At 58.5% G+C, this 26,351-nt stretch overlaps 9 protein-coding genes across 9 annotated transcripts; 5 read left to right on the top strand and 4 right to left on the bottom strand.

Moving 5' to 3' along the window:
• Window positions 1-2,157: 2,157 nt before the first annotated feature.
• Window positions 2,158-6,219, top strand: ACO1O0_002178 (uncharacterized protein; the record flags this gene model as incomplete). The annotated part of the gene is made up of 2 exons (XM_083191655.1): window positions 2,158-4,698; window positions 4,753-6,219. The coding sequence occupies 2 exons, from the start codon at window positions 2,158-2,160 to the stop codon at window positions 6,217-6,219; spliced, it is 4,008 nt and encodes a 1,335-aa protein (XP_083052869.1).
• A 1,290-nt stretch (window positions 6,220-7,509) lies between these two features.
• On the top strand, window positions 7,510-10,110 carry ACO1O0_002177 (uncharacterized protein; the record flags this gene model as incomplete). Its single annotated transcript, XM_083191654.1, has 1 exon — window positions 7,510-10,110. The coding sequence occupies one exon, from the start codon at window positions 7,510-7,512 to the stop codon at window positions 10,108-10,110; it is 2,601 nt and encodes an 866-aa protein (XP_083052868.1).
• A 1,819-nt stretch (window positions 10,111-11,929) lies between these two features.
• On the top strand, window positions 11,930-15,493 carry SLN1 (uncharacterized protein; the record flags this gene model as incomplete). Its single annotated transcript, XM_083191653.1, has 2 exons — window positions 11,930-14,616; window positions 14,782-15,493. The coding sequence occupies 2 exons, from the start codon at window positions 11,930-11,932 to the stop codon at window positions 15,491-15,493; spliced, it is 3,399 nt and encodes a 1,132-aa protein (XP_083052867.1).
• A 1,174-nt stretch (window positions 15,494-16,667) lies between these two features.
• On the bottom strand, window positions 16,668-17,736 carry MAF1 (RNA polymerase III-inhibiting protein MAF1; the record flags this gene model as incomplete). The annotated part of the gene is made up of 2 exons (XM_083191652.1): window positions 16,668-17,660; window positions 17,731-17,736. The coding sequence occupies 2 exons, from the start codon at window positions 17,734-17,736 to the stop codon at window positions 16,668-16,670; spliced, it is 999 nt and encodes a 332-aa protein (XP_083052866.1).
• Window positions 17,737-19,095: 1,359 nt separating this feature from the next.
• Window positions 19,096-20,070, bottom strand: VAS2 (clathrin adaptor complex small chain-domain-containing protein; the record flags this gene model as incomplete). The annotated part of the gene is made up of 5 exons (XM_083191651.1): window positions 19,096-19,143; window positions 19,437-19,711; window positions 19,790-19,907; window positions 19,970-20,003; window positions 20,060-20,070. 5 exons carry the CDS (start codon window positions 20,068-20,070, stop codon window positions 19,096-19,098), a joined length of 486 nt encoding a protein of 161 aa, XP_083052865.1.
• Window positions 20,071-20,994: 924 nt separating this feature from the next.
• On the top strand, window positions 20,995-22,025 carry ACO1O0_002173 (uncharacterized protein; the record flags this gene model as incomplete). The annotated part of the gene is made up of 2 exons (XM_083191650.1): window positions 20,995-21,020; window positions 21,119-22,025. The coding sequence occupies 2 exons, from the start codon at window positions 20,995-20,997 to the stop codon at window positions 22,023-22,025; spliced, it is 933 nt and encodes a 310-aa protein (XP_083052864.1).
• Window positions 22,026-22,250: 225 nt separating this feature from the next.
• On the bottom strand, window positions 22,251-23,060 carry BUD32 (serine/threonine protein kinase BUD32; the record flags this gene model as incomplete). The annotated part of the gene is made up of 1 exon (XM_083191649.1): window positions 22,251-23,060. One exon carries the CDS (start codon window positions 23,058-23,060, stop codon window positions 22,251-22,253), a length of 810 nt encoding a protein of 269 aa, XP_083052863.1.
• A 1,193-nt stretch (window positions 23,061-24,253) lies between these two features.
• Window positions 24,254-25,006, top strand: ACO1O0_002171 (uncharacterized protein; the record flags this gene model as incomplete). Its single annotated transcript, XM_083191648.1, has 1 exon — window positions 24,254-25,006. The coding sequence occupies one exon, from the start codon at window positions 24,254-24,256 to the stop codon at window positions 25,004-25,006; it is 753 nt and encodes a 250-aa protein (XP_083052862.1).
• A 443-nt stretch (window positions 25,007-25,449) lies between these two features.
• Window positions 25,450-26,152, bottom strand: ACO1O0_002170 (AhpD-like protein; the record flags this gene model as incomplete). Its single annotated transcript, XM_083191647.1, has 3 exons — window positions 25,450-25,496; window positions 25,550-25,595; window positions 25,661-26,152. The coding sequence occupies 3 exons, from the start codon at window positions 26,150-26,152 to the stop codon at window positions 25,450-25,452; spliced, it is 585 nt and encodes a 194-aa protein (XP_083052861.1).
• Window positions 26,153-26,351: the final 199 nt, after the last annotated feature.

Genomic DNA, 26,351 nt, shown 5'->3' with positions numbered 1-26,351 from the left:
CGTACGAATACGTATCTGGTCTGGTATTCAGTTGCGGCCCGCAGGTTCAGTTCGAAGCAAACTGGACAGCCGATTATGACCTGTCACAAGTCCCTTTTTCAGGAAGCATGGCAGTTCAGAACTTCAGCATGGGTTCTGTTTCGTCTCCATGCCTCAGTGGGCATGATACGCCTGACCATTTATTAGTAATTAGAGGTGATGTACGGATCGTGTTTCAGCATCTGCCGGTTCATACTATAACAATATCCGTACTTTCCTACTACATGTAAGATATCCATCACTTTGATATGCGCAAGCGTCGGACAGACTCCTCCGCCGCCACCGGCTTTCCCATCGGCACTGCACCGCGCCGATCTGGTACGCATGTTACCACCCATTGATTGCTAATTCATATCCCAGTCGTTGCTCCAAACATCTCACGGTCAACAGGATTGACGCTCGGGACGCTGCCGCCATACTAGAGACGTGCCTCCGGGAGTTTTTGAGCAACTCTTCCAGCACCTAGCTCTCGTTCTGGTCGCGGGAGAGAAGTGGAAGCGGTCAGATGATTGTTATTTCTCTGCCGTTGTAATAATGGATAACACTAGGTAGTGATCCGTACTTACGTACCGTAGTAGCACTCGTACTCGTACGAGTATTATTAACTGAACAGTGGCCCATTGCAGGGAAAGACAGGATCGGGCCCTCAACTGCCGTACCGTGCGATCTACTCGGTCACTTTACTGTCCCATGCTGCGCCGCTAGGCTACCTTGCCTTCTTCTCTGACCTCATTATCACCACCATCAAGAAATTTCCCGAAGCGATTCTTTGCCTCTTTTACCCGTGCATGTGTCCCATCCAAGCGTCTAGGGTGCTTGGCGACGTCACAAAGTTGATCCTGACTGCAATTTCCTGTCATCCCTCGACTCCTTGCAGGCCATAGTCTCCTGCGGCCGTGCCATCCACCAGCTTCAGCGAGCGTAGCAGGAACTCGAGGCCGTCGCGACCTCGCCAGAAACACCGCAAAAAAAAAAAAAAAAGGCCCCAGCTCTCTGGGACCCAGAAGTCCCAGAACCCATATTGTCAAGAGACCCAAGGCCAAGGGCCGTGGCGTGTGGAGTGGCGTCAGTGGTCTTTGGCATCATTAGCACGCTAGCAGGCCCAGCCGGCACTGGGACCACCAGCCGGTGCCACCACCCCAGAAGGCAAGCATTTGCATATGCGCTTGCAGGCATTGCAGGCATTACAGGCATTGGAGGCCAGGGTTGCACTCGTGGGCGCCGGGCCACTGCAAGGAGCGAAAAGGAAAACTGGCCATCACGACCCCTGAGTCCGTCCCTGACTGGCCACCTGTCTAGGCTCCTTGGCTTGGAGCGAGGGTCCTCTGAACGCCCCTCCAGTCGGTCACCTGCAAGTCCTGTCGTGCCTTTGCCCGCCTGTAACTCTGTATCCAGATTTATTCCAGGTTGCCCATTTCCCGAGAATCTTTCCCCGTCTCTCCATCGTCCTAGGCCGGCACGACGACCACGCCGTCTGCGACCTGTACTGCCTCTTCCTCTCCCATCTTAGGACTTGCTCTACGGATGCCTGCGCTGGTATCGAATTGTCCGTCTTTTTAGTTTGCGGGATCTTGTTTCTTCTCCTTTGGGCCGGGCGATCGCCGAATCACCAATGATTGCTTCTTCGATCATCGATCTATGAAGGTAAGGGTTCACATGACTGTCTCTCAGCCTCCTCCATTCCCCCAGGTCCCGAGATTCTTCCCTCTTGGTCGCCGATATCTATCTTTCAATGGGCGTCAACCGTGCGTCTCTTGATCCGTCATATTTAGCTTCCCCCAGGGGCAGTGCGTCGTGCGCCGCCTCGATCAAGGTTTCGCGGCAGACCCAGAATCTCCCGAGTGGAATGCGCAACCGAAGACCCTAGACCGTTGTGCTCGCTTGTTTCGCCTAGTCTTGTTTCACTGCTAACTTTGGTATCGTAGTTGGCTTTGATTATCACGACTAGGCCCTCGTTCTCGACGCGCGCACTCTCCTAACCGAACGAGCTGTTTCCAACCCGGCCTGCCCTGCCCTGCCATTCCCCTCGGCGAATTGGTTCAATATCCATAGCGCGACTCCTCATAGAGCTCCTACGAGGGGGTTCTCCCTCAATTGATACACAAGAAGGGAGCCGTCATGGCTAGCTCACATCTCGAACCGTCGCTGGCTCGTTCAGCGTCGGTTGCCTCTCCGCGCGCAACAAAATCGAGAACACAGAGTATCTCTAGCGACAGACCCTCGACCATCAGCCACGGGCTGGCCTCACCGCCGTTATCTGTCTCCCCCGAGGCTGCCTTTATAGCCTCTTCTGCAGCTTCTCAGATTGTCACAAACGACCATGACAGCCATGCCGACTCTTGGTACGATGAATCCGGCATGCTACCCGCGGGCGAGACTGCAGTAGTCACCCCTCGAGCTCTGCAGCTCGTGAACAACTTCCTCGATCAACTTCTGTTCAACTTCCTCCAGCTCTCCAAGGGTACGACACTTGCCACACTGCGTCCTGCGGTCTCCGAGGTCCTCAAACCCAAGCTCGCCAAGGATGCCATCAACAATGCAGACGAAGAACTGCGCGAATACCTGGGAGCTGGCGATGAAGAAGAATTTGTGCAGACCCGGGGCGTTGATCCCGGCCGTGACTGGGACCTCGAGCTTGTTTGGAAGCGGGCTAGACTGCGCTGCATGGTGTACTCATCGTTAGGCGACATGGAGGAGGAGGAGGAAGATACGTACATGGAACAGGAGCATCTCGAGATTGGGGCGGACGAGCAGTTCTCTGACGTGATTTCTCCCGCCGTCGCAATCTTCCTGACCTCAGTTTTGGAGTACATGGGTGAGCTGACGTTGACCGTCGCGGGCCAGGCTGCCTATCACAGACTGCGGACCGGTTTTGAAAAGGAAATTAAGGAAGGCACGCGCAGCGCAGCTGATACCGCAGAGAGAATCGTCGTCACGGATGTTGATATGGAGCGGGTTGCCCTCGATCGTACTCTTGGAAGGCTTTGGAGGGGGTGGAAGAAGCGCATCAGGGCACCCTCCATGATCGAGTTCGGTAGCCGACCTTACTCGAGGTCATCAGTTGGTCACATGCGTGCGGGAAGCAACGTGACCGACACATATCTTACTCCTAAGCCGGCCACCAGCGATGCGGGCAGTGAGACTCGCCAGGAGCTGGACGAGCCACTTGCCCGCGAAGCTGGGAACAAGGGCAAGAACCTTGACAGAGACGATGCAGGCCCGGTCGAGTCACTGGAGCCCACCGAGGTTCCGCTACCCATCGGCGAGAATGATGTCGACGAGATTGAGGTTCCTGGTCTAGCTTACAATAGCGACGAGGGGGAAGATGACGATGAGTATTATACCCCCGCTCAGCGCCCTTGGAGCTTCCTCCACCCATCCACGCTGCTTAACCTAGAGACCCTCCAGTCGGATCCTTCGCGGCTGTCCAAGCGCCAGCGATCATTCTCATTGCCTTCGCACGGATCGTCGAGGTTTATTGTTCTAGACTCAGATGACACAGCCATCGACGAGGCAGAGGAGAATTCTGAAGAGGTCATCTCTGAGCAGCCTGAGGAAGAGACTAGCAAGTCTGAAGGCGCTTCCAAGATGGACAAGGCGGAACCGGGCCAAGAACAAGCCCGGAAGCGACCCGTTCTGGCCGCCCTCGACATAACCCCGAATCACCAACCTGGGGCCATTGGAGTCGCGAAAACGACCGACGAGAAGATCCGAAAGCCTATTCCGGAGGATATGGATGGAGACACCTACGAGAAGGCAGAGATCGTGACATCCGCTAGGGTGTCGGTGGCCAGTAGTACCCCATCAGGGTCAGAAGGGGGCTCCAGGAAAACCAACAGCATCAGCTCAGCGCGTATCGTCGATGTTGCCGGACCTAAGGGCTCAGGGTCTCGATCCCCGTCCATCGATACTACCGAGAGACCTCAAAGACGCTCAGCGAGCTTATCGCGCGCTAGCCACTCATCGAGCCCGTCTGTCACGGAGGGCTCTCTCAAGCCTAGATGTGTTGACAATGCGGCCTACGGCTCTTCTTTCACATCTCTGCGGTCGTCCCCTGACGGGATGAGGCCACCGCGCCAGAATGCTTCTACGATCTCAGAGTCGGAGGAAGAGAGCGACCAGACATCTACCAACAGAGGCAACCCGTATGAGGCGGTTACTAGTTCCGCGAACATTTCTCTGACAGGCGCCGCTGGAGAGACTACACCTCGTGCCAAGGGCCGCCCATCTTCAGCTGTGCAGTCGTCAACGATACCGTCCACATCACGCCAGCAGCACACTCCGTCGAACACAAAGGTCACCATAGTCACCAAATCCAACTCGGCTGGGGCTTTCATCGACGAACCGATCCCCGAGGTTCCATTCCGAGCACCGGCCCGCCGCTCACCTAAACTAGATGCAGCTTCTGGGCAGGTCGCGAGACACAAGGACTCGGAGGACACTGCGCTGTACCCCATCCAGTCCAACACTTCTCAACGCCAAACGCACACTTCTGGGTCATCAAGCTCGTCAGCTACTACACGGATGAAGGCAACGAGGACTTCCGAGGAGCATGTCCCTAGCCATGCCGAAAGCGTCGCCCGCAACTTTGAGGAACTGATCCACAGCAACCAAACAATCACCTATACTCTCACCCCCGAGAACATGCGCGATATGGATGTAAGTGTTCATGGTGTATTTGTTCCTGCTATGGACCATACCTAACAGCTATAGTCACCCCGTTCCATCGACAGTCCGGGCAGGTCCCGGTTCCCCCGTGCCAAGGCCGATGATTACAAACCTGGGGATCGTTCGCGATCTTCTTCCACGGCGACAGATGCCAAGGGGTCTCGAATGGTTGCCGTGGGATCTCACTCACCCTCGGAGAGCAAGGGCCACAGACCCTCTCCTATCTCGGTGCCCGGGCCCTCTTCCACCATGTCTGCTTCCAAGTCTACGACGATGAGGTCGCCTCCTACGGGTCCTAGTTCCATGTCTCCCGCGGGGCCGAAGTCACACAGAGCTCCCGCTTCTCTGCCACGAGATGCTCGCGTTCCTGCCGACACAACGGCAGACTTTGCCGAGTTTATCAAATCCACCGGCCCACCAGGCGACAACCGACCTCCTCCGATCCGCAGTGCCAACAACACGGCGAGCCCGGCCAAGTCGAGCTCGGCCAAGACGAGCCTTGATTCCCGCCGTGTGTCGCAGACGGCTAACCGTAATCGTTACCAGCCTCGCGATGCCGCTGTGGACAGCAAGGGCGACAACTCGGATCTGATCGACTTTATCCGCCAGGGTCCTCCTGGATCAAGTGCGAGCCACCGTATCCCCCGGCATGTTGCTCCATTCCGCAACACGATGGATTCCGATCACATGACGGGCGGCTCCGGTGGGCGGGCAGTCGATGCGACCATTCCCGAGGTGCATAGCAGCCGGACTTCTACTGGCGTTACCGAGAGGTCGATGCCCTCGACCGTCAATTCGAACTCGGCACTTCTCAGGCACAAGCAGCAGCCTGCGCAGAACACGTTTGACGAGGGTGGCATGATGCCCCAGCGCAAGCAGCGCCGCGTCCGTGATCCTTATGCGGTTGATTTCAGCGACGAGGACGACGACCTGCTGATGACGCCTCAGCCTCCTGCGAAGAAGGAGGAGAGCTTGGCCGAATTCCTGCGCAATTACGACCCGCCCCCCGAGCCCCAGGGTCCTCCCATATCACAAAAGATCCCCAAAAAGAAGGCGAGCGCCCCCAGTCTCATTGGACGATTCGCACGTGCTGGGTTTGGAAGAGACCACAAGGAGCCCAAGGAGGCCAACAGTACCAATGGCAAGGCTGCTCCCGAGTCGAGATCGCTCAGCAGCCGCACGGGTACCGCCTACAGCTCTGGGGCTCGCAGCGGACACGTTCCTCTCCAGGTCAACATGCCTTCCTCGTACGACAAGTATGGGGCTTCTGAAACCAATACCGGGCGGCCCCGTATGGGGTCGAATCCAGTGCCGGGCAGAGTGCCCATGAAGAAGTTTGAGCCTCGCGATGCCACGCCAGCCATGACCCGGACGGGAACGGCTGATCTGGCTGCTTTCCTGCGCGACTCGGGCCCTCCAGCAGGTGCCACAGGTCCTTCTGTGAGGAGCACAACGGCCGACGAGAGCAGCGGTCTTTCCAAGATGTGGGCGCGCCGGAAGAATCTGCGATGAGGCGCAGAGGCAAAGAGGCTGGAGGCTCTCGACGACATGACTGATTGACCAAGACCATGCCCCACGCTCACGCACAACTGCGACTACGACCTATTTATATGACGAGGCCATGTATTTTCCGATAAGCCTTCTTTACTGGCAGGCCGCAAATAATTTCTTCTTTTACGAGGTTCAGCTTCGACGGCCATGTATTCTCGCTGTATTATTCTGTTCACCTTTTTTCCTTTGTTTTCCTTTTTAACACTGGGTGGATCTTTTCAGCCGGCTTCTAATTCCCTTCGATACCATGCATCAGTTTGCCGGCCATCTCTACACACTGCCAGTCGTAACATAGACGATTGGCCAATGGTTAGACTAGGTTCAAACGGACTTTTCTTTTTTTCTTTTTCCAAGATGGAACATGACTTTTTGGAAACGACGAGGAACATCAGGGGAAGTGTTCAGCTCCCACACGGTATGGGCAGGGTGGAACTAACTATTAACTGTTGGCTGATGTGGTTGGATCCTCCGAAAAGGGTGTGGTCTTGACAGGGACGTGGACGTGGCGGGTGGCCTGTCAGGCTTACGATAGGTTTCTTCATGTTTTTGGCAATGGATCGTTCGTTGCATGCCTACCTCGTACCTTGTACACATCATGTGCCGTGCTCTTGTCTTATGGAGCAGTGTTTGACAGCCGGTGCTTCATCGTTCGATGCTGTATTCCGTCCTGTCCTGGCTATACTACCTACTCGTTACGACGTACTCGGTAAGAAATGGGCTTCTGGCTTCTGTATGGGCCGAAGAGGCTGGCTGAGACACGGCCAAAAAGCACTTGACCTGGGAAGTGTCTTTCGCGAGTCCCGTCTATTTGTCTCACGGGACGAGCGCTGAGGACTGAGCAAGCTGCACCATGTGTGTTTAGTTGCGTTACATCCGACCGACATGCATGGCTTGGCCGCCTTCTCCATTCTCGGCGTCGCCTACTGTCGAGATTGGCCCTTGTTTTTCTCGCTGTGTTTCTCTGGTTTGTTTGTTTCATCTCTCCCTCTATCGATATCTTTACTGTCTGTACTCGTACGGGTAGTCCTGGGGCGTCTGAGGGAACCAAAGAGCGGATAGGCTATCAACTATCAAATTGACAACTCACCAAGTAAGCTGATTGCGTGACCGCCATCTGACGCACGGCTGAACACAGAACACCACCACAACACACGCATACTCTCGCACGCGCACTCACACATACTCACTCACGCGCACACACACACACACACTCTCTCTCTATCTTTCTCCCATACACACTCTCACACACACATGGCGGACAAGGCCGGCGAGGACACGCTCTGGCGTGCCATCCACCGCACCCCCATCATCGACAACCACGCGCATCCCCTGCTCAGGCCGGCCTCCCTGGGCAAGCACCCCCTCCTGGCTGTCGCCACCGAGGCGCACGGTCCGGCCCTCGAGTCGTCCCGGCGGAGCCTCGCGCACGCCCGGGCGGTGAGGCAGCTCTCGCGCGTGCTGGGGTGCCAGCCGACGTGGGAGGCCGTGGAGCGGGCCGTCGCCGACCGGCGCAGGGGGGACTACGAGGCGTGGATCGCGAGGTGCCTGGAGGGCATCGAGTGCGTGCTCGTGGACGATGGGTTGGATGCTGGGGGCGATGTGGACGGGTACGACTACTTTGATGAGTTCACGAGGGGCGAGAGCAAGCGCATCGTCAGGATCGAGCCGCTTGCTGCTGAGCTCATCGAGAAGCACTGCCAGGTGGAGGAGGACTCGCTGAAGGTCCTCGGCGTCCTCACCAAGGAGTTCATGGCCGCGGTGAGAGAGGCCATAAGGGACCCCGAGGTGGTGGGGTTCAAGTCGGTCATCTGCTACCGCACGGGGCTGGCGATACCGCGCGAGCTTGACCACGACAAGGCCTGCGAGGTCTTCACCCAGATCCACCGCCAGCGGGTGACACCGGGTGCGCAAAAGTTCACGAGACTGGACCACTCGGGCCTCAACGAGTATTTTGTCCACCTGCTGGCGCTCACCATCAGCGAAGGCCCGCTGGCCCCCAGGAAGCCCATCCAGTTCCACACGGGGCTCGGCGACAACGACATCACCCTCACCAGCGCGTCACCGTCGCACCTGCAGGGCTTCATCCGCGCGTACCCGGACGTGCCCGTGGTGCTGCTGCACTCCGGGTACCCCTACACGCGCGAGCTCGGGTACCTGGCGGCCATGTACGCCAACGTCTACGCCGACATCGGGGAGGTGTTCCCGTTCCTGAGCCGCGAGGGCCAGGAGGGCGTCGTGCGGCAGATCCTGGAGCTGTGCCCGGCGTCCAAGATCCTGTGGAGCACCGACGGGCACTGGTTCCCCGAGACGTACCTGCTGGCCGTGGTGCAGGTCCGCGAGGCGCTGTGGGCGGTGCTGCGCGACTATGTGCGCAAGGAGGACCTGACGGCGCAGCAGGCAGTTGGGGTCGTGGAGGATGTCTTCTTCCACAACTCGAATAAGCTCTACAACTTGGGTCTGGAGTTCAAGCCGCTGGAAGGGGAGCAGCATGACCGGCATGACGAGAAGACTGGGGACTCCCAGGATGATGTGGGTACCATATCCAAGTTCCTGGGAGGAGAGGACGAGCCTCGTCTCCTACGCATCTACTGGTGTGACATGACGGGCACGGAAAGAATGAGGGCTGTGCCGATACGCAGGGTGCTGTCCATGCTGAGAGACGGCGAGGAGCTCTCGTTCGGGGTCGCCAAGGTAAGCATGGGCATGCTCCAGGTTGACATGCCCGCGCCGGGTGTCTCTCCTTCGGGCGAGTGGCGGTTGCATCCCGACCTCAGCACGCTACGGCTAGGCTCGAGAAGGGCGCACATCGTGGCAAGGGGGGATTTCAGGGAGAAGGACGGCTCTGCGGTGGCGCTGTGCCCTCGCACTACGCTGAAGAGGGTGCTGGACAAGGCTCGCGCCCAGGGGCTCACCTTTGTGCTCGGGTTCGAGATCGAGCTTGTGCTGATGAAGCGTGGCAAGGATACCAGGTTCGAGCCGCTGGGCGGGGACGGGCACGCGTGGTCGGTGGGGAGGGCCATGGACCACGAGGCGGCCATCGAGGTCATCGAGGAGGCCATCGCGATACTGGAAGAGGCCGGCGTGTATATCGACATGGTGCACCCGGAGAGCGCGGAGGGCCAGTACGAGGTGATCCTGCCCAAGGCGCCGGCGCTCGAGGCAGTGGACACGCTGCTGTACGCGCGAGACGTCATCTCGTCGTGCGCGACGGCCAAGGGCTACCGGATGACACTGCACCCCAAGCCGTTCGCAGCAGCGTGCGGGACGGCGGCGCACGTGCACATGTCCATCTCATCGCCGGGAGGCGACGACCCGGCGACGTACGGGCCCTTCTACGCGGGGATCCTGGGCCACCTCCGGGCGGTCAGCGCCTTCACGTACAGCAGCCCGGCCAGCTACGAGCGGGTGGTGGACGGGTGCTGGGCGGGCGGGACGTGGGTGGCGTGGGGCACGCAGAACCGCGAGACGCCGCTGCGGGCGGTGGAGGGCAGCCACTGGGAGGTCAAGGCCATGGACGGCACGGCCAACGCGTACCTGGCGCTGGCAGCGCTGCTGGGGGCGGGCACGCTGGGCCACGGGGCCGGCGAGCAGCTGCTGGGCCGGTGGGGAGATTGCGGTGACGAGGCCCCGGCGGCCATGACGGCGCAGCAGAGGGCGGCGGCGGGCGTGTCCGAGAGGATCCCCAGTTCGCTGGGCGAGGCCCTGGGGGCGCTGGGCGAGGATGGCGAGCTGGGCGAGATGCTGGGTAGGGAGCTGGTAGACAGGTACGTCGGCGTCAAGACGGCTGAGGCAGCGCTGCTGGAGGGGATGGGGGTCGAGGAGCGGCGGACGTGGGTGATGGAGCGGTACTGAGGGGATGGGGATATGGATGGGGTTGATGAATAAAGTGAGCAGTACTACCACATACATAGTGGCAGTGATGAATGGGAACAGACCAAAGGCTGCCATGATGCCATCTGCCCCCCCCCCGCATGAATGGTGTTGGGGGGACATGGAATGGCACGAATGCCGTGAATTCAAGGTTTGCCGGCCCAGGGGGTCCTCCAGCGGGTGCCTGGGCCCTGAGCTGGCCTGAGCTGACTTCAGCAGGGACCACCAACCTGGGCAACCTGAACCCACCTGAGCCCACCTGAGCCCACCTGAGCGCACCCGAACTGCCCTGAACCAACCTGGACCGACCTGGACGTGCCCTGGAGGCAGGCCTCGGGAGACGGGACCCGCGGGACACGTAGCAGTGGTACTCTTGGGGGCCCAAGGGCACATGGAATCCCGAGCGCTGAACTTTGAAGCCTGACACTAAGCCTCTGAGGGCACAAGGGGCCTCGAGTCACTCAACCTGGAACTCAAGGGGAGTCGGGACGGGAGGCCAGGGCTGAGGCCGGGAGGGCCTCTCGGGCTGTTCGGGTGCCCCACACCTCCACTGGGCACGTTCTAGCCAGGCCTGAGGAGCTCCGCTCCAGTGGGCCCCAGTGGTGGCCCTCGCTCTCCTGTGAGCCTGTGAGGAGTTCCGTCCTGCCCAGGCTTGCCAGGCCGCTCAGGCTGTCAAGGCTGTCCGTTGAATCTTCTCTCAGACAGCCCGCCCTCCCCCATCCCATCGACGAGATCGAGGAGGTGTGTCCTCTTGTCGCGTTCCCTCAGCCTCCCATCTGGGCCCTCTGCAGTGTCTGCATGATCAGCGCCCCGGTCCCGAACCACACACACATACACACACGCGCACACACACACACACAGACACACACAGACACACACACACACACCACACATCACACATCACACACCACACACCACACCTCGCTCGTCGTACGAGAGTCGCACTGTCCTGCCGCTTGACTCTGGATTCATGGGCCCTGCTCGTGTTCCTAGCCCCTAATAGCCCCCTAATAGCATTGTTATCCGTGTTCGTGTCGCTGCTCGCCTGCCAGATCATTCATCCGTCCCATCTCGACTCCCAGTCCAGGAGACCAGGAGCCCAAGAGCCCACGACCTCCAGCACCCAGTCCCGCCCCCTACAAAACAGCCGGACAGCCTGGACTCACAATGCTGCAGCCTGTCCCTCCTGGTCAATGAGGAGTCGGTCAGTGAGACGGACCCTGCAGTGCTGCACAGATCCGCCGGTCCCTGAACAAACCTCCCGGGTCGAGAACGCTCTAGGCACATCGCCCAGACCTTGCGCAGCCCTCTACTAGTCAACTCGCTCTCCCCGTCACCTCCCAATACTCTCCAATACTCCCCCAATACCTCCCAACGCCTCCCAGCACCTCCAATTGCCCATTCCGCGACCATATCTGCACCACTCTGCTGGTCTTGCATCTTTTGACTTTCTTTTCTGCGGGGCTTCTCATCCCGCTTCCACTCCTTTCTATCTCCAATCCAGTCCTCTTTCAGCCCGTACGCCCAAGCTCCGAAATACGGTCCTCGACTGCGACTCTGCGACTCTGCGACTCTGCGACGGCGACTCCCAGCCTACTTCCCTGGTACCGCTTGCCGCCGCTGCCCACCGCTTCGACCGCGCCGGCGCATCCCTCGCTGGCCCGAATCGTCTCCCGAGTCGAATACCTAGCCCAATCGAGAACACCACGCACCAACCCAGGAGCAGCAAACAGGAAACCAAGGAAACCATGCGGCACCAGGCACCGCAGCTTCGGGCCCGAAATAACACCAACCGCCCACAATGAGGATCGCTATCCGCGAGCAGCTGGCCTTCCTTGTCCTCGCCGCCGTCCTCGTCGCCCTCACCATCGTCGCCGTCCCTACCTGGCTCTATGTCAACAACCATATTGCCGGGAACCTGCGCGATGGCCTCTCCCTCACCGCGTCCCTCAAGGCCTCGCGCATCACCTCCCAGCTCGAGCTTATCCAGAGCACAAGCTACACCATGTCCTCCAGGCTGCTGGTCCAGCAAGCCCTTGGGTCCTTCTACAGCTCTGGCGAGGCCGACTGGCAAGGTGCCTGGAACGACATCACCAGTGCCCTCGCCGTCGGAGCCTCCACCGGCCTGCTGCAGGTCCGCATCTTCTCCAGGAACGCCACCGGCAATGAGCGAGGCCTGCTCAACGTCACCGCCGCCAACCTCCCGGAGATCATCCTCCCGTACACTACCCCCAACGGCTCCCAGGTTACGCTGAGCGACTCCGAGTACGGCTACCCCCCCATGCTCTACCCCAACATCACCTACGTCGAGCTCGGCCGAGAGAACGATATCCGACCGGACACTCCTGCCGTGGGGGCGGAGGCCTTCCCTGGAGTCAGAATATCCCGGGATGGGGGCCTCCTCCTTGGCCCCCTGGTCCTGAACGGGACGTCTGCGCTCATGTCTGTTTCCGTCCCCATCAGGGACAACTGGGACAACTTCATTCTGGGATACATGACTGTGCTTGCCATGGCATCTCCCCTGGTGGATATACGAGATTCCCGCGAGGGCCTAGATCGTAGCGGCATGGTCCTCATCGTGGGACCCACGAACCCCTGGAACCGCTTGGACGACGATATGCCAGCCAGCAACTCGACGTACAAGCCTGACAAGGAGGCATTTGGCAGCGTCAATGTCCATTTTGTGCTGCCTCCCACCATCGACATTGGCGAAAAGGGCCGTCACTCTGACCAGCAGTTCAAGAAGGGGGCCATAAACCAAAACCATGCCTTCCCCGTCAAGAGATACCCGGCAGCTCTAGATGCCTTCACCGACCAGATAGACACCGTCAACAACGCCAGCTCCAAGCTACATACCCACAACGAGCAGGGGCTGCTGGTGTCGGTCGGCTTTGCCAGAACACAGACACCGCTTGTCAACTGGACCGTCATTGTGGAGAAGTCCAAGGGCGAGACCTACGAACCTATAAACATCTTGCGGAGCATCCTTCTTGGCACCGTCTTTGGTACCGCTGGTCTTCTGGCTCTTATCATATTCCCTTGCGCCCACATTGGCGTCATGCCTATCCGCAAGCTCAAGGCTGCCACCGAGAAGTCCGTCAACCCACCTGGGTACGACGACTTCTCCTCCGACTCGGAGTACGAGGTCGAAACACCCGGATCTGGTCGCACGTCACATAGGTCCAAGAAGACCATCATTACCACCATCACGCGGCTCATGAAGGGCAAACCAGCCAGACGTGCTGCCCACCGGGACCCTGCTCGCCGCAAGTTCAAGATCCCCGGCAAGGTCCACGAGGGCAGGCACATCATCACGGACGAGCTTACAGAGCTCACCAAGACTTTCAATGACATGAGTGATGAGCTGGTCAAGCAGTACCGCTCCCTCGACGAGAAGGTTGCCGAGCGGACCAAGGAGCTCAGCGAGAGCAAGAGGGCAGCCGAGTCTGCCAACGAGAGCAAAACATTGTTCATTGCCAACATCTCCCACGAGCTCAAGACGCCCCTGAACGGCATCCTGGGCATGTGCGCCGTCTGCATGGAAGAGACCGACGTGTCCAAGATCAAGCAGTCGCTCAAGGTCGTGTACGAATCGGGAGACTTGCTCCTGCACCTGCTGGAGGATCTCCTCAGCTTCTCCAAGAACCAGATTGGCCATCAGATCCTGATGGACCCGAAAGAATTCCGGCTTGTCGACATACGCTCTCAGATCCTGTCCATCTTTGACAAGCAAGTTCGAGAAGGGGAGATTGACTTCTCTGTCAATTTTGTGAGCCCGGCCGACCTTGCGGAGCAGGATGGCGGGCAGCCACAGTCGGATACGGACTCGAAGGGCCCCATGTGCCAGCAGAAGCCAGTCAGATTCGAAGAGAGATACCTCTGGGGGGACCAGCACCGTATACTGCAGGTCATTATCAACCTTGTGAGCAACAGTCTGAAGTTCACGCCTCCTCGCGGCCAGGTCAGTGTCTGTATCAGGTGCGTCGGCGAAGAACAGTCGAGGGAAGACGACAGCCGCACCTCATCCCTATCCAAGGCGCAATCGAGGAACTCCCGAGCGGCGCGCACTCGCCAACGAGGCGGCTCCAGCTCTGTGCAGTCCACCAACTCAGTCCTTGCAGGGCCCGGCGGCATGCAGAGAGGGCGCACCGCCCTCGCCATCAACCCAATGGAGCCCAGGATAACACCTCACGTACGCCTGTCGGAGGAGCACCAGCAGGGTGCGCACCCTGGATGGAAGCCGTTCTTATTCGAGTTTGAAGTCCAGGACACTGGCCCCGGGATTCCGCAACACCTCCAGGACAAGGTGTTTGAGCCTTTTGTGCAAGGCGATCCGGGCCTCAGCAAGAAGTACGGAGGCACCGGTCTGGGTCTGAGCATCTGCCAACAGCTGGCTGTCTTGATGGGTGGCTCCATCACGCTTAAGAGCGTGGAGGGAGCGGGAACCACATTCACCATGCACATACCGCTCAGATTTGCCGCAATTCGGTGAGTAACCACATTCATTAGTGACGCGAAGTAATACCAAATGTCAAACCGACGCTAACGATTGCCAAGTCCACCTAGTATTGCATCGGTAGGACCCAGGCAGCCTGATTCAAACGATGCAGACGGTCAATCTCCCACGACAGATGCTGCTGTCGAAGCCTCCAGGCCTTCGATGGAGAGCAAGCAGTCATCCAATCCCCTGAACTCTCAGCCTCGGCTGGTTGGCTTGAGTCAACCATACTTCTCTGTCGGGGTTCCCGAATCGAAGGGATCTGGGATGAAGATTCCGGCTCTTAATAGGAGTGGCAGCCACAGCAAACTCCGGGTGCTTGTAGCGGACGACAACTCCACCAATGTAGAGGTGGTCAGCCGGATGCTCAAGCTCGAGGATGTCTCAGACGTGACCATCGCCAAAGATGGCCAAGAGGCGTACGATCTCGTCAAGGGCGCCGTGGAGAACAATGAGTCCTTCGATGTCATCTTCATGGACGTGCAAATGCCCAACGTGGACGGGCTCCAGAGCACACGGCTGATCCGCGAGATGGGATACAAGTCGCCCATTGTCGCGCTCACAGCATTCTCCGAGGAGAGCAATGTCAAGGATTGCATGGACTCGGGCATGGACGAGTTCCTCTCCAAGCCCATCCGACGACCAGCTCTTAAGCGAGTCCTGAAGCGCTTTGCGACCATCCCGGAGGAACCCGAGACGGCAAGCACAGCGACCAGGAAGACCCCAACAGACCCAGGGAGTCCCGTGGAGGAGAAGCACGACTCGGTCTTTAACGGCGATGTGGAAACACCTCCCTCTCCGCCACCCACGACTACTAATAACAACATAATCAACGGCGACTCCCCGCCAATAATGAAGGCAGAATAAGCATACGATCCTGCCCAAATCCCTTCCTCTTCTTCTTTCGGTCAATTATTTAACGGTACATATCACGGTCTTCTATATCCTTGAGCGGGGAAAAGCAACTAGGGAAACAGGAAATCAAGGCACGTTGAGGCGTTTGTTTCTTTTCTTTTACTGAAATCTAGCGAGGTGCGCAAAAGCTGGAACGGGGGCCGACAGAGTAAACGGGGTCCCCATTTTTACACATCATCCAGCCTGTTTTGTTTTGTTTTTTTTCTGTTGCTTTTTTTATTTCTATTTTTAAGTTGCCTCGGACGAGGCTCAGAGTCTTGGTTCTGCACATGTATATGATATGCCAGCGTTTTACCTAGGTCTCGACGCCGTTTGAGACTGGCATCTGTTATCAGGGACCTTCCGTCACCTGGTGTTGGGTGTATGCAAAAAAGGGGGGTATGGACCATGCTATACGGAGTACATGGTCTCTTCAAGTACTACTAGTAGTAATGCGGCAGCCTTGGGTTGTTCGCAAACGGGGCCGAACACGACAAATACTACAAATTCAGACATGGATAAGACTGCACAGCAAGAGGAGATGTCATGAAGCTGGCCGGCCGCGTCAAAAGACGCCTCTCGACGAGTTTGAACCTGTAAATTTATTGCATTCCAAAATATGACCCATAGCGCCTACTCGTAGGAGTATCATCACAGAGACGTGCTCGAAGGAAGCTACTCCGTCCCATACCTATCCCATCCCATCCCATTCCCTCTAGACGTGATCCCATCCCAGCACGACTCTCCCTCTCCCAAGGCAATCCAAGAGTAAGCAAGATACACACATGATACATGAAGATTAAAAAAATGAAGAAGAAGAAGAAATGCAACATGGTTCCTTGAACTCCAGCGACGCAGTTCCCAGCCGCTCTCACCGACCAGAAACCAGGAACTCTAGCGCCGCGCTTGTGCAATAGTCCCAAATATAAAACAAAAGAGGAGAAAACCAGATAGCAAAAGAGAAAATGGTTTGGAGCGTGTAAGCAAGAGGAGCGGAAAAAAAAATATGCTCATCGTTGTTGTTGAAGTAGGGGATGTCCTCAGCTTCTGCTGTGTTGAAAATAACGGGCCCAAAATGGCCAGTTGTCGGGGCAAAGATCAGTAAAGTGGCCTGTTGGTGAGGCCTTGTTGGCGAGGGGCAGACGAGTTAGAGCTCCATGCGGCCCGCAATGTCCTCGCTCATCAGCCTCTGGCGCTTGTCTAGCATGTCATCGTCATCATCCTCGAAGCTATCGTCTATGGCTTCGTCATCGGAGAACATGACGAGATCACCGTCCTCCCCGCGATTCCAGTACAGCCCATCATCCTGTGGGCCATCCTCGTCGTCCTCATACGGTGGGACGAGCGTCGCATCGCGGTTGCCGAGCCAGTAGTTGGCTCGCTTCGCACCGGCAGGGTCCTGCGCTGCAGTGCGGGGGTGGGCCAGACTGGCGGGACGAAGACTCGGGCTCGTCGACGAAATGACGGGCACGACCCGGACGTAAAGATAGGCGACGCGCTTGAGTGAGCGGTTGAAGAAGAAGTAATGCGCGGCCCAGATGGCGCTCTCGTCCTCCTCAAAGGGGTCCACGTCGGGGTGGTAGCTGAATATTGTGCACTCATTAAGGCGCATCTCCTTATCAATCAAGGACCAGCATTGGGGGCCCCAGACGGAGTTGGCATCGCTCCCAAGAGATGAGTCGAATGACTTTGCCTCGAAGCCGGGTCGGACATTCTGGAGAATGGAATCCAGGTTCACCATGACACGACGCAGGTTCCTCTCGCGCTTGAAGTCGCCAGGCCGGAGAACGTTGGAGAAGTCATAATGCGGATGCGAGGCATTCAGGGTCGCGATGAGGTATGCAAAGGTACGTCGACTTGATAACTCTGATAGGGGGCCGAACGGGCTCGAGTGCGAGAAGAGTTGCATACTGGGGGACGTAGCCAGCATTTGCTCACGTTCTGGCGGTGAGAGACTGGCGCCCAGTTTGAGCAGCGCCGCATGCTGGGAGCTGAGATCCTTGTCAATGTTTTTGTAGAGCTTCTTGTCCGAGCCAGTCGATTTGGTCGTGTAGAGATCGCATCCTCCCGTCACGTTGCAATCGGGGGTGTTAAAGTTGAGCGCGGCCGTCACCGCCTCAAAGTCCTGCACTGGTAGGTACTGGGCAGGGTGGGTTAGCGGCCGTCCAGGAAACAGCCCGGTGAGATGATGGACGCGGTGGAGAGCCTACCTTCATCTTTTTGGGCTGTCGGTATCAGATGAGAGGGAGATGTTGATGTTGTGTGGCGTTGTATGGTGTTGCGTGTTGGGGCGCGAGCGGTGGATTGCGTCAGCGGTGGACTGATTGCGAGGTCGGATGCGATAGTGTCGGATGGCCGCGGGACGCGATGCGGGTCGATGCACTGAGGCGCAAGGCACAGAACCCGAAGGTAATGGTATCGTAAGGGCCGTTCAGGGCGCGATGAGGCACAGATGATGCGCCGTGATGCTGGTGTCGTCTTGGATAGATTGGTGGCTGCGTTTGTCTTGTAGGCGCATTGGATCGTAGAGATAAGGATAGCAGTTCGAGACCCCAGGTTGGCTATGGAGATATGAATGAGTGCTAGACGTGCAGTCTAGCAGGTACAAAGCGCGATTGGCATTGCAGTGATATGGGTCTGATAGGTGCTGGGCGGTGATAAGGTAAAGGGGAGGGAACCAAGTATCACGAGGTAACACGACGGGGAGGAGCAGAGGTTATGGGCGATCGCTGCCTTTCCTCGTTCCGGGGGGAGTGGGGGGGCCCTGTGATGGCGGATTGGCGTGGGCGGTGCTGCAGTGAGTCCTGCACTGAACAGTAGGGGGGGGGGGGCCTGATGGAATGGGGAGGAGCGGGTCGGGATCCGAAAAGCCATCCAAGGTTTGGCCTTGGTTCTTGCGTGGCGCTGCACCTGGGACAGTGATGTGATGCCATGTGTCGGTGCTGGCTGGATTGTTGGCGAGGGTCCTTGGGGAGCGCCGCATCGGTCAAGCTGGCGTCAGTGGGAACCTTGGAACTTTGGAGCCTGGGAACCCGCCGACTGCCCAGTGCCACCCGTTTGCTCACGCCACGGAGGCTCGACAGTGCGCATGCGGTATACTGAGCCTCGGATTGGCCGATACGTGGCCCCTTTTCCACCTCCTGAGGCTGCTGGGTCTGCTGATGTCAAATGGCAGTCCACGCCGACTGCACACATGTCCCTTGTCCTGGGCCAGAGTGCTGCGATAGCTGCAAGATGGCCGTAGCGCTCATCATCGCCCCCTCTCGTCATCGGTTCGGTTCGGTGTCGGCTATGGGGCATGTTAGTGTGCACACGGGCATAATGCGCCGACCTCCGAGTCTTGACTCAGAGCATCATTGCAATAGCTCCAAGCATTTGCTTGTCTTGCAAAATCTTGTAAGAGTAATCTTGATATGAAAGAGGGTGGTTGTCCACCTTCAAGATCTATAGACAGAGCCTCGTGGGCTGCATTCCCAAAACACCGGACGCCCGTCGCCGTTTGTGCCAGAGCAACATGGATTTTCTCTCTCGTCGGAAAGCCATGCTGCTCCTTTACCTGATTGATTCTCCATGCATCAGATCATGCCCATGTCCTTGAAGCGACTGATCACCTCATCCGATTCCTGTCAAAGTGTCGCGTTAACACTGGTTTATTGCTCTCGCTCTTGCTCTTCCGCACTTTGCCCTGCCTAGACATCCGCAAGCCTACAAAGCAAGTGTTGATTCGGCCGCGGTTCGATTCGCGCTCATGCAGCGGAGAAGTCGTGGGATCGGTATACATTCAGGCATACAAGGAGGGCTCTACATGAGCTTCGTCACCTCGTCCTCAACCTTCCGTGCACCTCGCGTCAGTTGCCAAGCGACGAAATACATACAGGGGACAGGGTTAAAAGATGGAGAAATTGCCTGTGCTCACCTCCATGTCCTCCAGGGAGTCCTGCTGCCCTATACAGCGCAGTACATTCTTCTTGCTACTCTCCTGGAGCTCACCGGCCAAAAGCAGCTCGTCGAGGATGTAGTAGGCCTTGGTGAAGGAGAAGATGATGTCTAGCTCGCACACGTTGCCGTAGTACTTGTCCATCTGCTCGACGTATCGGTGGATGATTTCGAGGGTGATCAGCTCATTGTCTTCGGATGAGCAGCCGGCGATGAAGAATAGTGAGGCATATCGTCGATAGACAATCTTGGTATCTGCCAGAGAGAGACGTGGTTAATCTCAGAGGTCACCTTCAGGGAGTCCACCCAGAGGTCTGCAGATAAAATACTCACCCTTGTACTCGATGAAGTTGCACATGCGCGTTCGGCGTGCAAGAACCAGCTGCGAGACGTCCTTGACAATCTTGGCCTTATCCTTGGGGGACAGTGTGGTGAACCACTTGGCCAGGCGCTGTGATGTATCGGTTAGCTCTGGTATCCCGCGTTGGTCGGCTGAGGTGTCGTGGTACGCACCACCTTGCCCTGGCGGGAGAGGAGAATCAGATATCTGGACAGAACAACATCAGTGGTCGGCAACCGTCAGGGGCGGTGATGGCGCCGTACTGGATTGCCATGATGAAGAGCTCGACATCACCCTGGCATCTGAGGTGCTGTCGACAAGTTGCAAGGAGGAGGCGTGGGTTAGTGCGCAGAGCAAATGGTTGACACCTCGCAATTTTGTTTGGGTTGGTGACGAGCCGCAGCTCATGCCCCAGGGGCCCCTTCTAGGCTCTAGGCTGGCAAATGGCAACAGTGGCTGCCCCCCACTGGCCGTCCCCTCGACCGCCCACTGTGACCACTGGTCCTGTGGGGGTTATACAGCGCCCCGTGGATGGGGTAGGTACCTAGTCGTATTTCGCACAATGCCCCAAGCACATGTCCATCTACGACGTACACCGTTGATTCAGATCTCTAGCTCTATAGTTGAGCAATTAAAGTCTTCTCAGAACAGTATTGGATCCATGTTGAGCAGCATGGCCCCAGCTATGCCCTTTTTACAGGTACTTAGGTAGAAGGTACCTAGTAGTTGTCGCGAATGTTGCGTCAATTCCAAGTCCCCAAGCGCCGGCAAGGCGACGGGATGCAGGCACCCCGTCAACAGGAAGGAGGGGTTCCCAAAATCCATGGCCACCTCTTGCAGCATTCTGCCGTCAAGAGGCACGAACGCATCACGCCACCCACTACTGGTACTACCTACCTTACTAACCCGAGTAATCGATGGACATCCCGCCTACAGCTCGACCAAGGCAGATTCTGCCCTACCTTGCCTTGCGGTACCAATTACCAGTGGTCATCACTCATAAGCAGTACTAATAGAAAGCCTGAATTAGTCAGCCGCGATCTAACGGCCAACCCCGATGAGACCCCGAACCAGGCCGACCACCACCGTCTGCAAACCTAAAAATGCTGCTAATCTTGGTATCGCCAAAATTTCCACCCTCCTATAGTAGCCTCCCTACAATATTCCCTACACTGCTAACGCTGTGCGAGTCGCCGCCATGACCAAGCTCGTCCTGTCCACGGGGTACGTTTTCCCTCTTCCCTCAACCCCGCGCCTGGGTCTGCACCTCTGCATGCAAAAGCGCCAATCCCGGTCCTGCCCACTGACGCACCCGCCCGCAGCAATGTCATGTCCGCGGGCCCCTCCATCATCCGCAAGCGCGGTACCAACAGGTCCAACCTCGAGCTCCTCAACTCCCTCCGTGACAACTTCACCGCCGCCCAGCACGACTACGCGCCCACGACCAACGGGAATGGCTCCGGCATCGGCTCCCCCGCACCCCGCGCCTCGGTAGACGTCTGGACCGAGCGCCAGGACGGCTCGCTCTTCATACCCCGGATAGACTGGAGCGGCGCCGGCCTGCGCGACGAGCCGAGCCAGTACGAGATCACCGTCAAGCTCTTCCTGCTGCCGCGGACGCCCGCGGCCGAACGGGGCCACTACGCGCGCGAGGCTCTCGAGCTGGTCCGCCGCGAGCTCGGCATCCAGACGGTCGATCTGCTGGTCGTCTCGTTCCCTGGCATCTCCTTCGAGGGCAACTGCGAGTGGGAGGCGGACAAGCATAACGCCGAGCAGGGGAACCTGGAGGAGGAGCTGGCGACGTGGCCCGTATTCGAGGAGCTGCACCGGCAGGGCGCCGTCAAGCGCCTGGGCGTGGCCGAGTTTGGCAGCGAGAAGCTTGAGGCCTTCCTCCGCCGCGCGACGATTCGCCCGGCCGTCGACCAGGTCAACCTCAACAACTGCTGCAACGTGCCCCCGCCGCTCAAGAAGGTCGCCGACGAGCACGGCGTCGAGCTCAACGTCCACACCGACTCTATCGACATCCTCCCCAACGGCACGCTGCGCGAGCTACTCGGGCCCGGGGCGGAGGGCGCAGGCGTCCTAGCGGACCCCGATGCACCGACCGCGGGTGGGCTGAAGGGGGAGGTCACCCCGCGGTGGGTGGCCCGGTATGTGGCCTTTGTCCGTGACCGGGGTGTCATCGAGAACAAGGGGTACTTTGCGGGGGCGGAGCTGGACGAGCAGTAAATACGCAAGGCGTCGTCGGAGATAGCCCCCAGAGTGAAAGACTACAGAGAATCATGATACCAATTGTTAGGTAAGGACCAAGGGTCTTGTCGTTGGGTTACAGTAGCGGGCAGCATACCTGAGGAGTTTTACATGACGCGGATGGGGACCACCAAACATTGCTATGGATACAGCGTCTAGTCTTACATTGTCATCTTTCTTTATTATGGTCATTGAACATGATTATCATCCGAGCATGCTTCGTTTCCTGCCTCTCATGCGCACATCCTCCAGCTTCTTGAGAACAACGGGCGCCTGTGGAAAACATGTCCTGTAGGCGTCCAGCAACTCGTCAAAGATACACTCGGCCCGGGGGTGCGTGCTCCCAAACGCCCTCTCCAGGACGTACAGGTCCACGGCGCGGTCCTCGTGCAGCGGGCTGGTGCTCGCCAGACCCAGATCGATGATGACGATCTCACCGTCCAGCGACCCCTCCTGCCCCTGGGGCTCCCCGTCAACGGTGTTGAGCGGCTTGGGGCTCAGCATCATGTTACTCGTCGTCAGGTCCCCGTGGACGACACCCATCTTGTGCATGGCCCCCACAGCGGCGCCGATCCTCCGCATCAGGTCGCGAAGGGCCTCATCGGCGTCGATGCCCTCGGTGCGGTCCCCCAGAGCCTCGTTGATGCGGACGCGCACGGGGGCGCCGGGCACCCACTCGAGCATCAGCCACCCGGCGGCCTCGTCGACGGCGTAGACGGCGGGGACGCGCAGGCCCTCGCGGCGGCAGCGGGCGAGGATGCGTGCCTCGGAGAGGATGCGCTGCTTGGTGAGGCGGGCGTCGAGGATCGGGTGGCGCCAGGGCTTAGGGGGCCGGTACTTGAGCGCGCAGGGGAGGTCCGGGGTGAGGTAGGTGGTCTTGTAGAGGCGGCCTTCGGCGCCCTGGGTGATGAGGGTTGGCGGGGTCGAGGCGGGGTACTGGAGGATCTCAGGCAGGGGGAAGGGCTGGGACGGCGGTGCCGTCGAGGCCGTCGCTGTCGTCGCCGTCGCGACCATGATGTGATTATAAGCGCCTTCGGGGCCGGCGCGTCGAGCGAGAGGGGAATGTGTCCTGGTCGAGGCTGGCAGGCTGGTAATGAACCTGCTGAGTTCTCGGTGTGGTCTGGCCCAAGTGCGAAAGTTGGCACGGTGCAGGTCGTCGATGATTGGTGGCACGGCGCAAATAGGCGACCAGTGTAAACTGCAGCGCACCGAATGCAGGCTGGGCTGGGCACCAACGGGACAAACGTGGGCGTCGGGCTGCAGTCTGGGTTGCAAGAAGTCAATTCGTGAGTCAAACTGCCAAATGCAGTGGATGACGGATGGTGGTGGCAACTGGCGAGCCTCCAGCCCACCACAGGCTCAAATCAGCGGGAGAGGCGCCGCAATTTGGAAACCTGACGCCTTTAAAATGCGGGACTTGAGCACGCCGTCACAGAGTGCATATTACTTACCCAGTTGTCGGGTCTGTTAAGGCTCCAAATTAATAAACAAGTTTCAAAGTTCATTGGTGGCCTGCTCAACTGCATCAAGAACGGACGGACTGTCTCCCTGTAGTCCTAATGCATGGGCCTGGGCCTTGGATGTTCATCACTTCCGGTGGCCTTTCCCTCATGCCTACCTAATTCAGATATATTGGCTAATAGGTATCCGTAGAGACAGAACACCAACCTGGTGCATCGTCTGTCGACGTCTCTAATTGTCCCTCCCTCTCAATATCCCACCATACCCTTACGTTGCCGCTGCTCTTCGCCCCATGTAATAGGCATGACTTCATATCTAGCACCATATGGGACTATGCGCCATGTCACGGTGACACCCCGACTTACACGAGGGGGAGGGAGCAGGGCTGGGTGGCCTCATTTAGCTGCAGCAATCTGCAGGGGCAATTCCAGGCGCTTCACAGTGTGGCAAACAACCTAAAGTGGCGGCCACAACTTGAACCGAACTGCGCGAATCCCCAGCAAATCCCACAATCCCGCCCCCCCCAAATGTCCAAGTGACTTCTCGTCCCTAATTCCCGTCCTTGCCGTCCCTCCTTTCGCCTTCATCACATCTCTCTACTGCATCCCACTCTCGTCGCCAATCACTCTCCCGTATAACCATCACCGCGCCCTTGCTTTGACTATGAATCGTAGCCCTGCCAGACGGCTCTCCCCTCTGCTCCAGCTTCGATTCAACACCACGCTCGTGCGACCCCACACATCACCATGGCCCACTTCGACTCTGGGTTCCTCCAGTGGACCATTATCCTCGTCCTGACCGCCCTCGTCCTGGCCATCATCGTCCTCGCGCAGATTGTCGCGACCTACTCGGCCGCGTACGTTGCCGCCCCCAAGGAAATCACCACCTTCATCGACGCGGTCGACTTCTCCATCCAGGAGAACGAGAGCTACGACCGCGACGTCGCCAAGGTCCAGCGCCTCGAGGACAAGCTGCGCCTCGGCCGCCTGCTCCGCGAGATCCAAAAGGGCGGCGACGACCTGCGCGAGGAACTCAACAGCCTTGTCATAGCCGAAGGCACCACCACCCTGCGCACCAGCGCCCGCCTGCTGTGGGCCTCGCGCCGCGCCCAGCTCGAGGACCGCGTGCGCCGCCTCGACCTGCTCCGCATGCGCTTCCTCGTCGTCTACATGGGCATCATCACCTCCATCGCCGACAAGAACCCACCCGCGCCCCCTCCCATGCCCCGGGACCCGGAGAAGATGATGGGCGCGGCCATGCGCACGCCCACGCACAGGCCGCACCTCAAGAAGGCCGCCACCATATCGCACGACGAGCACGTCAAGCGCCCGCCTCTGCGCCGACTCACGACGCAGGCCATCGGCCACAACGAGAATGTCGGGCGGCCGCACAGGAAGGGATGGGCCGGCGTAGTCGAGGAGCTGCAGACGTCCCCCAAGATGCAGCAGCGTCATGCCTCGATAGAGCAGGCCATGGCCATGGAGAAGATACCTGCCTGAGGCGGGGGTGGCATCATATGGCTGACGACGCATCGCGACGAGTCCAAGATACCAACTTTTACGGCAGGCGTTCGAGATTCGAGCATACCAAACGCGAAACGATTATGAGGCACTATTGGGAATGAGGTTAGGAGTTTCATGACGAGGCATGGGATGGGTTGGTTATGAGAGACGATTGTACCATGAGCACTGCACCACACACACACACACACACACACACACACACACACACCACACATGAACCCGGAGTTATCAGGTCACTTCACATTGCGTTGTTTCACACATAGATAGGATACCCCCCAGCATCACTTCCCCGAAGCCACTGTTCTAATAGATCTTGGCCACCCTCTTATTTCCGACACATCACTTTCCCCCCAACATCACCCACCCACCCCCTCCCCCCCCCCCCCTTTTTTTACCGGCCACCTTGCGGCACCGCGCACTTAATGGGTAAGCACGTCATTGGGACCGGTGCCATTGCGCTCCCCGACTGAACGAATGTTAGGACTAGTCTAGATGAGAATCTAATAAAAGACGACTTACCATCCAGCGCCACCAAAAAGCGGCTCACCATGTTGTAGCAGGCAATCTACGAGATATGTTGTCAGAAAGCCGGTGGGTTCATGGTTCACACTGATAGCGAGGAGGACTCACCGTAGCCGTGATCTCAGTGATCTCCTGGTTGTTGAACAGGGTCTGGAGGTGGGCGAAGGTCTCGTCCTTGACCTGGACATTCCTCGTCATCTCATCCGTGTACACCAGCACGGCCCACTGCTTCTCGTTCAGCAGGCCCCCCTCGTGGACCTTGCCCTCCAGCGGGGCCTCCTGTTTGACCACCTCAAGGGCCTCCTCGCTGACGCCGCCGCGGACGGCCAGCGGGGCGTGGTGCTTCCACTCGTACCAGGCGCGGTTGCAGACGGCCACGCGCGAGATGGCCAGCTCGCGGATATCGTCGGGCAGGGAGGTGCGGGTGCGGATGGCGCCCAGGTAGGTGTTCCAGCCGTCGGCAACAGCAGGCGAATGCAGCAGGGCGAGATCGAGGGACTGTAGGGGGCGGGGGGCACGGCGCGCCTGGATGCGCTCGACGATGGCAGCCTCGTCGGCGGTGGAGGTGGGGGGAGGGTTGGGGACGTAGGGGATTCTCATGGCGGGCAACGGCGCGATGGCATATACCGTGTATTACTGTGTATACTAGTATGGACAAGAGAGATGAGGCTAGAGAAAGGCGGAATGGGATGCGTAGAAGAGGTGCGTGGTGGCTAAATACTTTTCCATGACACACTCCGGGGGCCATCGAGGCGAAGACGGAGTGCCGACGCGGGGTCTCAACTCCAGGACTCCACAT

Source organism: Amphichorda felina (genome assembly GCF_050947745.1).
Source record: "Amphichorda felina strain 45539 chromosome Unknown scaffold_2, whole genome shotgun sequence".
In the NCBI taxonomy this organism is placed as follows: Eukaryota; Fungi; Ascomycota; class Sordariomycetes; order Hypocreales; family Bionectriaceae; genus Amphichorda; species Amphichorda felina.
Note: the sequence above shows the minus strand (reverse complement) of the source record. Positions and strands in the feature narration are given on the sequence as shown.